This window comes from Squalius cephalus (assembly GCF_949319135.1).
Source record: "Squalius cephalus genome assembly, chromosome: 6".
In the NCBI taxonomy this organism is placed as follows: domain Eukaryota; kingdom Metazoa; phylum Chordata; class Actinopteri; order Cypriniformes; family Leuciscidae; genus Squalius; species Squalius cephalus.
The window spans coordinates 6,369,644-6,380,500 of record NC_137127.1 but is presented as its reverse complement, the minus strand read 5'-3'; the positions used below and the strand labels follow the sequence as shown (position 1 = coordinate 6,380,500).

The 10,857-nt window shown below is 34.5% G+C and overlaps 2 protein-coding genes across 33 annotated transcripts in view; one reads left to right on the top strand and one right to left on the bottom strand.

Annotated features, from left to right (window-relative positions):
* plekha7a (pleckstrin homology domain containing, family A member 7a) overlaps window positions 1-6,892 on the top strand; it is a 95,912-nt gene extending 89,020 nt beyond the window's left edge. For all 30 annotated transcript variants that reach the window (XM_079875047.1, XM_079875044.1, XM_079875029.1 and 27 more), the window contains 7 exons: window positions 450-546; window positions 653-738; window positions 1,423-1,641; window positions 4,182-4,337; window positions 5,979-6,112; window positions 6,191-6,321; window positions 6,408-6,892. In XM_079875047.1, coding sequence (XP_079731173.1) covers window positions 450-546; window positions 653-738; window positions 1,423-1,641; window positions 4,182-4,337; window positions 5,979-6,112; window positions 6,191-6,321; window positions 6,408-6,430 — 846 coding nt within the window. In that variant the 3' untranslated portion in view covers window positions 6,431-6,892. The remainder of the gene's footprint in view (window positions 1-449; window positions 547-652; window positions 739-1,422; window positions 1,642-4,181; window positions 4,338-5,978; window positions 6,113-6,190; window positions 6,322-6,407) is intronic.
* Window positions 6,893-7,191: 299 nt separating this feature from the next.
* Window positions 7,192-10,094, bottom strand: cUnh11orf58 (chromosome Un C11orf58 homolog). Of its 3 annotated transcripts, none has more exons than XR_013821460.1 (6): window positions 9,939-10,094; window positions 9,235-9,318; window positions 9,065-9,125; window positions 7,895-8,004; window positions 7,303-7,765; window positions 7,192-7,268 (listed from the first exon to the last, which is right to left on the bottom strand). XR_013821460.1 is itself a non-coding variant. In XM_079873605.1 (5 exons), exons 1-5 carry the CDS (start codon window positions 9,993-9,995, stop codon window positions 7,568-7,570), a joined length of 510 nt encoding a protein of 169 aa, XP_079729731.1. In that variant the 5' UTR covers window positions 9,996-10,094; the 3' UTR covers window positions 7,192-7,567. The 3 variants fall into 3 exon arrangements, 1 of the variants encoding a protein (XP_079729731.1); XR_013821461.1 differs by having other exon boundaries at window positions 7,192-7,285; window positions 7,320-7,765; XM_079873605.1 differs by having other exon boundaries at window positions 7,192-7,765.
* Window positions 10,095-10,857: the final 763 nt, after the last annotated feature.

The window sequence follows — 10,857 nt, the reverse complement described above, 5'->3', positions numbered from 1 at the left end:
CATAAACAATATTAGATACACACACACACACTGCTGTGAGCATGTAAGATATGCTGCTGCATAAATAGACTTACATAAATCAAATCCCGTAGCAGATCTAGGCAGGTGGAGCTGGGGGAGGTGGAGGGTTTCAGACGAACTGCAGGATGAGCAATGAACCAGACTATTTAAATGTTGAGCAAGCAATCTCATTGGCTGCAGGATCAGCAGAGGCCAATCAGCATGTGACATGCGGTAATGGTGTGATTGCTTGCAGATTGTGTCTAAAGGACCTTTCAGCCTGCGCCCTCTAGAGTTACATGAATGAACTAGATATTTATTGAATAGTTGAATGTCTTTCAAAGAAGTTTTAAAAGAATTACCTTATACACCAAGCATCCATGTAACCATAACACTTTAGTCTTTGCATTGTGATTGATTGCTCGCCATTTAAAATGTTTGGGCTATAGGTGGAACTGCGGTCCTACCTGAGTGAACCAGAGCTTCCTGGAAGTGGACAAGGGACAGACCAGGTGGACCCAAGCTACCTGACTCTCCAAAGAAGAGGTCAAATATTATTATAGATTTGATCATTTATTTCCAAGACACATTATGTTTTATAGGGATAAAATGCCATTTAACCAATGCCAGTTATATTTCTGTGATCACTTAGGTCTGTCAGGCTCCTCGTCCAGAATAAACCAGTACGGTGTGGCCTTCTGCTCACAGAGGAGAGGAGATTCAGTGTTATCCACAATGGTGAGCAACAGATTTCTGTAAAACCAACATTATTCATTCATTATAGTACAGATCAAATGTTTTTGAAGTCTCTTATGCTAATCAAGCCTGCATTTATTTGATCAAAAATACAGAAAAAACTGTGAAAAATTATTACAATTTAAAATGATGGTTTTCTATTTTAATGTAATATAATTTATATCTCTGATGCAAAGCTGAATTTTCATCAACCATTACTCCAGTCTTCAGTGTCACATGATCCTTCAGAAATCATTCTAATATGTTGATTTATTATCAGTGTTGGAAACAGTTGTGCTGCTTCCAAACTTTTGACCGGTATTGTATTTATATATAATAAATTATGTAAATGTAGAAAATAATATTTCATGTTAATATTAATATATATTTTGAATATTTATAAATTATTAATATATTCACATATTCATTTATATATATGTATTTTATGTAATTTAATTTTTTTTTTTACAATTATGATATTTTCATATTCAACATGAAAATGTTGTTATAATCAAAGTATATAGATCCTGTATGTTATTTCTTTTACCCCCTTTTTTTGTGGTCCTGTAAGCTATGTAACGGTTATCCTTGTGCATTGTGGTACTTTTTCTAAATATTTGAAAAGGCGAGATGTAGCATTCTTCAGGCATCAGAATAAGTTGACTCTTTTTTTCCTGTCTCACGTAGGAGAGACCAAAGAGTGCCTTGGAGCGGCTGTGTTCGGGAGAGTCTCAGCCCGATCACCAGCCTCAGAGAGGGAGGATGAGTGTGGAGGAGCAGCTGGAGAGAATGAAGAGGCACCAGAAAGCTTTAGTGCGTGAACGCAAACGTAACTTGAGTCAGGGTGAGCGACAGCCCGTCGGCTCCCGCGGCCCCACTCGACCTGTCAGCTCTGACCCAGGATCCGTACGTTACTCCCTACCCAATAAACACAGGGACCCTCGATATGGCTTTCCCCCATAAGGCCACAAAGCTAACATGCTAACACACGTTTTACCCCGTGAACAAAGCACAGCTTTACATTAACAGGCCGTGGGTGGGACGGGGGCCGTGCTGTGGGTGTGTTTAGGGATTGGCCAGAATGTGGACAGGCACATGGAGTGATTACAGTCCTGCAATGGACTCCTGGCTTTTCCTGCACAGACTTGTGAATATTTGAACGTGAAGAGAAAAGGATAACACTTTCCCTGACTGCCTTTCTGATCTCTCATAATGGATTTTAGAACATTTTTATGCCTGTTTTCTCGAATGTTAATTCGCTAAATTATTTATTAAATAATCGGAATATATTTTCTGGAAAAATTTGTAAAGCTATATTTTGTATGAAGATATTACGGTGGGAATTACTGACCCTGCTGCCTCGTCTTAACAACAAATTAATTATTGTCGGTAATTAACTGGGTATGAAGGTATTTCTGTGTGCAATGACTCTTAATCCTCATCTCCTATAGAAGAAGAAATCAGTGAAGTGCCTCTTCTTTCTAACGTGATCATCCAGCTCCAGCTGAAACACTCTGAGAATGACTTCAAATTAAACTGAGGAGTGCAGCCAGTGCCTGCCCACTTTTTAAGCGGTTTTGGTTCCGGAAGGACTTTTCCCATTCATTTTTTGCCATATTATATATATATATATATATATATAAATGAATTCCGCTGTTAAATGCGATTAGTTCAAAAATATATTGAAATAACCTGGGCTGATGGCTTCAACAAAAGCATTTGATTAACAACCTCTTAGCTCACCTTAGGTTTGTCTTGAACGGTTTATACATTATTGTTAAAAATCAATTCCCCTATGGAGAAAATGAATGGGATTTTTACTTCCGGAGCCCAACTGATGAACTCTATTGCCCATGTAGTGTGGTAAAACATTGCTGATTGGCCATGAGAGCTTGCACTCATTTAGTCAATTGCTTTGTTTGCTAATTGCTAATGGTAGGAAATTAGCAAGCATTAGTCAGTGGGTCAGAAAGAGTGTTTGCCCCAATCAAACGCTTGACCACCTTTCATTTGACTGTAATCAGAGTAATCAGCAGGAGCTGACTGATATTTGGGTTTTCTTTGCTCAAAATCACCTTTGTCTTTTTTTAAATCATGGTGCATCCAAAGGTATTTTTGTTGCTCACTTGCTCTAAACTATGTCTCTGACTGACTTTTCATTTAATGATTGCATTTTTGCATTCAATCGCATTTTCCAATTGCATTTGGGAAATACTTGTACAATCAAGCACTTAATTCAATTGAAAAACCAATGCAATACTCGGCTCACAAATATTTGTGAGTCATGCTGCCCACTGATTCATGGGACAATTGACACCAGTCCAACATTTTTTATCATTCAGTTTAACTGATATCATACTAACACCAATTTCAGTTTGGCCAACTCAGTGAAAATGGAAAAAGTTCACTCGCTTCTCTATAAATTGTGCCGCCAATGAGAAAGGTTACTAACCCTAACCTTTGAGTTACTAACCCTAGTTTCAAACTAACCAACGTGACATAATTATCAATTAATACAACTTTCCTCTAAACCAATAAAATCCCCTATACATTAATGCCTCTGTAGATATTTGGCTGAATTTTCTTCTTTGAAGACTCCATGAAATCAAAATCGCAGTTTGTCTGTTAGCTTTAATGCCATCTATATATTAGTGTACTTTCAGCCCAAATGTACAATCTACAGGCAGAAGACTGCACCCATCATGGCATTTCATGGGGTCTTTAACCACACCAGCACCTTCATCACTGTTAGCCTGTTTGTCAGAAGGAAAAAAGAACCATTAAATCACAACTAAACTGTAATAGCAGTAAGAAAATATAATGTACATCAATCCACCAACGTCTGCATTTTGAGGTTTGCACTAAAGGCACAAATAAAATGAGAAGTTGTCTAAATGCCTTGTTGTTCATTGCAGTTAACTGACAACTGAGTTGTTAAGTAAGAATGAATGGATGGTTTTGCATGATGGTTTAATTGTTCATGTTGATTGTAAGCTGTCATGCATGGTTAGATGTGTTCAACTACAAAGTTCCACAGCATGTTGTAATTTGGTGATGGGTTTGATTTGTAACTGTGACACAATAATGCCTGCAAGTAAATAACTGGTTTTCCCTCTTATTTTCCTGTCTCTTCAGGCTTAAATGTAAGTGCAGGAGAACTACAAAAGCATACAAATGGCTGCCAGACAGACTTTACTTACTCTCAATTTGATTTTCCACAAACTGTTAACTACAGACATTACAAAAAGCTTGTTTGGACCAGTTGATCTGCTAACCATTTATAATTTCACAATTGATATCAGTCCCCTAGTCACCTTGTGATATGGCAAAGATATTGTGTGTCTGACCCATATTAGGTTTTAAATCCAGTATCAAAGTTAATTTCCAGAGGAATTGTGTAGTGTGTGTTGCCTAAATATTGTATATTGTTGTCTTCGCCCTAGTAGGGATGGGAAAAAGTCATTGATTTGCAGCGACCGAAACAGACCTTACTCGCCAAATCTCGGCGGCCGGCATCAGATGAATGGCTGACGGTTGAGGCTCGGCCAATGAGCGAACAGGAGCTGGAGCATGTGGACTTCGAGTTCGATCTTACCCAAGAGGTACTTCAAATTTTAGTTATGTTTGCTTGCATCCAGTGCTCGCATGTTTAAAACCCCAAATTCACCTGATTCATTCAGTTCAATCCTTCCCCGATGGATTTAACCCTGTATAGAGCCTGACTTTAAAAAGTTTACATATGTGTTTTTTGTTGAGTATCATATGTGATAGATCAGGCTTCTATGGCTGATATAATAGGAATACAAAGCTCATACTCGATGAGGAAAAAAAAACACCTCAATTTTATTCAGACGCCCAAACTAAGTAAGAATATGAAATCTGGTGCATTTGCTGATATTTGTTCAAAAATTAAGATGAAATTCTAATAACTTGTAATGCAAATCAACAAGATCTTTATAACTGTATAGCAGACGACTTGCATAAAATGCTTATAAATATTAGTTATCACTATATTTTCCAGTAATATGTCTTTATGATGATATTTAAATGCTTAGTTTTATGATCAAAGATCTATTCTGTAGTTTAATTGTGGTGGTAAAACATATAATTGCAATGCAGTGATGATTCAGAGATTTCCAAATAAACGTTCCTCAAAAGCCTGATGTATCATATTTGATATATTTTAGCATTATTTTTTCCTAAAAACATATGTATAGGTAATTAAGTAACTGAGTTTCTTCAGTCCAGTAAGTGTTTGTTTTGAAATATTACTAAGTTATTTTTACATTTACTAAAAATAAGTAAAAAATTTCACTGCAAAAAGACACGTGAACCAGGACCTGAAAGAGGATGATTTTTGTATTATATACACTACAAGACCTTTTATTTGCTAAAACAGTATAAACTATCAAACAGACGACAGAAGATTGTGTATAACGGGTTTGATCATGTTATATATGTGCATCCGCATATATGATACAGTAGGATTTATAGGGTTCAATTATAGTTAATTATAACTAATAAGTTATTGAGATCTTGATTTGAGATAAACCCTGTTGATTCCTCTGTTTTTACAGCCAGTGTTGGGGAAAGTTACTTTTAAAAGTAATGCATTACAATATTGCGATACGCCCTAAAAAAGTAACTAATTGCATTGGCTTGCATATTTGTCTTTTAATAACAATAAAAAGTAAGGTTTTGGCAAATGTAAAGGCCCTTTCACACCATACGTGAAATGATAAGCCTCAGGCTGAAGGAAATGCAAATTCACATCTGTACAGTAGAGGGCGCCGCTCAAACAAACCTTTCAGCTGTGATGCCTTTCTGGATTGCAGAAGAAAAAAAACCACTTTTACTCTAGAAATAAAAACAAACAAAAATTAAACATAAATGTGATGTATATCTTAAGTAATTTTTGCTTATTAGTATGGATGAATTGGATCATCGAAGGTCGGCAGCGAAGACGGGGGTTAATAAAGTGAGATTAAATACATAAAGTATACCTGTATTATTTAATTATTGAAGGTGGACAGAATTATTGAAGGAGGACAAAAGAGCTGTCAGTCAATAAATGGGAAAATAAACTTGCATCACTTGTTTGAAAAAGTATCTTAGATGTAAATTTAAAAGTAATGTGTTACTAGTTACTTGCATAAAGTAATCTGATTACATAACTCGCGTTACTTGTAATGCATTACCCCCAACACTGGTCACGGCTGAACTTACCCCCTGTCCCGCCTCAGCTGTCTACACCACAGAAGGTGCCCATCCCAAAGCGGCTCATGGACGTGGAGTCAGATGAAGAGCTGACTCCAGAAGAGAAGGAGGTTCGTTCTCGCACCGTAGCAAAGATAAAAAGCCTTCTGTCGAAGTCGAGGTACGCTGGAAAAATAAGATGCAAACATGTAAGTGGACTATGTGCTTAGATGTTGAGTCTTCCGTTGTGACGTTTCAGCTCGAAGTCTATGGATGCAGAGCAGATCGATTTCACTGAGCTGGATAATGCTCTTCATCATCAGGAGAGGATCATGAGCGTTCCTCGTGCTCTCGCCACAGAGGCCTCCATCAAGAGGAAGCAGGTCATAGGTGAGACATCCGGGAATATTGAACATTTTATCATACATAATATTGTCCTGACATTTTAAAGTAAATTTTAATGTTTTGTTTTGCAGCCAAAGCCATGTCCGAGAGCTAAATTGTGTTGATACGCTTCCTTGGGAATCCAAAGAACAATATTTTTGTGGGGGGTTTTTGTACCAAATATTTATAATTCACATTCTATCATTCAGGTTCTCTGATGTTCAGAACGTTTTATATCATTCATTTTATATTATAGTATTCATTTTACTGGTAAATGCCAGCTACGGTTTCAATATTATAACATCGAAAATGGTTTATTTTGCATGACCATATGTTTTGTTAAAATGTAATTGTGACTTAAGGTACTTAATTGTTTGCTGTGTTTTGTATTTTAATAAATACTATTAAAGGTACCTTTGATTGTGAAATACTTGCAGTGTTTCTATTCTGAAAAACTCAAGTAAGCTGTCATCTTCCATGTTATTTGAGTCATCATTAAAAATCATAATTGTAATACTTTGAAAGACAATAGAGCTCATGCTCTAAATAAAGTATGTCACAAAGTTATTACACTTTTTACATGTCCCTTTTCATCATTTTAAAACATCAGTTCCAGATACACCATTATTCAACTTCTAAATTATCTAATTTTATAATTGTTTGCAGGCATAAATAAATATATATATATACATACACACACACACATATATATATATACACACACATATATATACACACACACATATATATATATACACATATATATATATACACATGTATATATATACACACACATATATATATATATATATATATATACACACACATATATATATATACACACACACAGAAAGTTTTATAATCACAATCACAGAATACATTTTTTCTCTTTATTGATATTCATACATTGACTTATTACACACAATGGACATTTTGTCTGCAACTTAATGTATCTCAGTTTCACGATAACCTCAGTTTCATGATAACCTCAGTTTCATGATAACCTCAGTTTCTGCTCATCCTCGTGTTCATATGAAATTTCAAGGGCTGAGTAGAATGAGACCGGATTTCCTTTCTTGAAGGAACTATTTATTTAATTTGTAGAGAAGAAACAGTTCTCAAGTTCAAGCAAGTCCAAATAACATGGCACAGACGTAATTACATTTTTTGTTAAAAATCCATTTTGCTCTCACTCTCAATCAATTACTGCAACATTTTGGGAGATCAAAAACAACAACAACAAAAAAGCCATTTATGTGGCTTTTACAAATGCCATTTTAAACGTTTTTTTCTTGTCCTCTGAGTCTGTGTGCTCCTCCTGTTTCTTGAGCTCTGTGTTAGAAGGGGTTTTCTCTTCCTTGAGTGGTTCTGATGGTTGTTCACTGGCCTTTTCTGAACTGTCTGGCTTCTCTGGCACAGCAGCGCTCGGACTCTCAGCGGGGGGGTCGGGCTGTGAAGAGGAAGCACAGCAGTTCACAACAAATCAACAAAACATTTGCTCACATTCTGCAATTCCCAACATGAAAATCTCAAGTATCAACATGATTTCACACCACAGCTTATAAGAGAGTGCTCAGACCTCACTAAAGCCCAGGCCGCAGTGTCTCCTGTTTCTCCCTGACATCTTCCCATCCAGACCCTGTTGGTACTGGTGTTCAAGCTCTGCATTAATCTTCTGATCCTCGGACCCTACAGACACACAAACAAATACAATTTAACATCATTACAAACAATAAAAGGCCATCATACTTGTTAGTAATTGCCCATATCAATTTTTATTGCTATATCAGCACCAAAGCAAAAATGGCAAAAAGTATACCATATATTATATATATATATATATATACACACACATGTATATATGTATATATATACATGTGTATATATATATATATATATATATATATATATATATATATATATATATATATAATATACATGCATATATAGATATAGTTATATAGTATATACTGTATACACACACACACACACGTATATTAATTTCTGTATATTAACTGCATATTCATATTCAAAGCAAAATTGGCAATACATATATATATATATATATATATATATATATACATAAAATATGACAAGTGTGATGGCTTATTTTTTGCCAGTTTTTTTTGCCAGTTTTGCTTTGATGGTGATGATATGGATTTCTCATAACAATTATTTATTTTTCTTGCTATAAATTTAGAATTGTTCTATTCAAATGGCAAAAATACACACACATATTATATATATATATATATATATATATATATATATATATATATATACACATTACTCATTATATATATATATTACTCATTATATATATAATGAGTGTGTGTATTTTATGCCATTTTTGCTTTAATGCTCATGATATACAGCATCAAATAGAAACATAGCATTGATGGAATTTCAAGCATTTTCTCATAATAATAAAATGTCTCCCTCATGGTTTGTTTCACACAGCGTATATCAATAAGAAACTGGAATAAGATAGTTGTTTTATATTTTACAAGTGTACACTGCATTGTAACGTAGTCCTATGTGCACAGTAAATAACAGAACATTACCGGTGGTTGGTCTAAAGGTCAGAGCATGTTCTCTAAAGCTGCACTGTAGGGAAAAGGATATGTGGCGTTAGGATGTCATCTGATCCAGCCCCCATAAAACCGGGGATTTTGAAGTGTCTCATCCAACACAATAGGAGACTGCAATCACTTTCCAGCAACCCTTCACTTCCACCCTAGAGACTCACCGCTGCGGAAATGGGACGTTGACTTGTGATCCCCAATAACAAGGCGTCCAGTGTGCTCTTTCTGCCAATGCATGAAAACATTTGAAGCAAGAATGTGTGATGTTCAGGTTCGAATTAGTTTATAATTGTTTGAAACAGTTGAGATGATTTAATAACAGAAAGAAATGTACCTTTCCTGCTCCCATCAGCCTCAAAAACTTCTGCTTCCTTTCGTCTGTCCCTAAATCTGCCGATGTCCATTTTGTGGATCCTGTCTGCATTAACAGGTTAAAACAGATTCAGTTGATTCATTAGTGTTATAGAAAAGCACTTTAAAATTAGTTCTAATAATAAAATAAAGTTTTTTTTTATTTTAAACTATATATATATATATATATATATATATATATATATATGCACATTACACACACACACACACACACACATATATATATATATATATATATATATATATATATATATATATATATATATATATATATATATGTATGTATATATATATATATATATATATATATATGTATGTATATATATATATATATATATATATATATATATATATATATATATATATATATATATTAAAAAAATACGTTTATCTATGAATGCAGAAAATGCTTAACATATCACCTGGAACTGAATTATCTACAGTAGATACAGTAGTTATGCAAATTTATTTATAGCCAAAGCAGAATAAAGTACCAAAAAGGCAGATAATCCACTAGTAAGATGCATGTGTAACTCCTTTGGCACACGACTAACATTTAAAAATAGTTGCAACCCACTGCTAACAATCTGCTAACATTTCTGGTACACCAAAATGCCAGATCCGCTGTAGTTAATTCAAAAATACATGATGATGGAAATCACATACTTCATCTGGAGATGCGGGTCGTTTTGTGCCTTTACATTTTTCGTCTGAAGAACTCATTATCAAGGGTTTTGAACAACAGTGGTCAAATCAACCACTGCCTGCCTGCTTCACCGTTTAACTAGCATAGCAGCTAGCAGCTATCGAGAACCTGCGCGCAATGCATCTTGGAAGTTGTAGTTAAAACGACGCAAAATCGAGTCTACGAGGCTATAAATAACTTTTAACCTATTGTTTTGTTTGTTTGTTTTCAACAAACCAATTGACCATATCCATCATATAGACAGACAGCATAGTTGAAACCTAGTTAATTTTTGGTCTTCAAAAATATGAGCTTTTTTGTGCAGCCTATTTCACAAGGGACTGTCTATAATGCATGGGACTTAGTTGTATTGTATTATTGTCTTATTTTAATGGACTTTGGGGGTGATTTTAGTATGTTTATATGTAACGTACTATATCTTCCCCTTGTCTCTATTTTTTTTTTTTTTTTTTTTTTTTTTTTTGCGTGGGTTCAGAGTATTTATTTTTCCCCACATTAATTTCCCACATGTCTAGTACAATTATGTGGTTTTGTTTTAATAATACAGTGTATACTTTTTTCTTGATATAGGCTACCCCGAAAGAATGGAAGTAAATGTGACAACATTGTAACATTGTACATTGTAACAGGGGCACATTGTAACATGACCATATCACAGCTTAAAATGCTATCTGATCTAATAAAAAAATATATATATAGCCTACAAGACGAACTAAAATATTTTCTCAATTAAATACAATTATTAACTTTTTCATATCAAATAATGCCATTTTTTAATAATTAAAAATAAAATATTTTTTGAGTTTGACAACAAACACACCGGAAAACACTGCTACAGGTATACAAAATATAGTTCAAAACATAATAATAGTTAATAAT

Excerpts from the sequence above, each read along its gene's own strand:
- cUnh11orf58 (XM_079873605.1), bottom strand. The coding sequence starts at position 9,995 with ATGAGTTCTTCAGACGAAAAATGTAAAGGCACAAAACGACCCGCATCT. Across the intron at positions 9,126-9,234 it reads GGCTGATGGGAGCAGGAAAG|AAAGAGCACACTGGACGCCT; the intron begins GTACATTTCTTT and ends ATGCATTGGCAG. Across the intron at positions 8,005-9,064 it reads AACGTCCCATTTCCGCAGCG|GGTCCGAGGATCAGAAGATT; the intron begins GTGAGTCTCTAG and ends GTGTGTCTGTAG.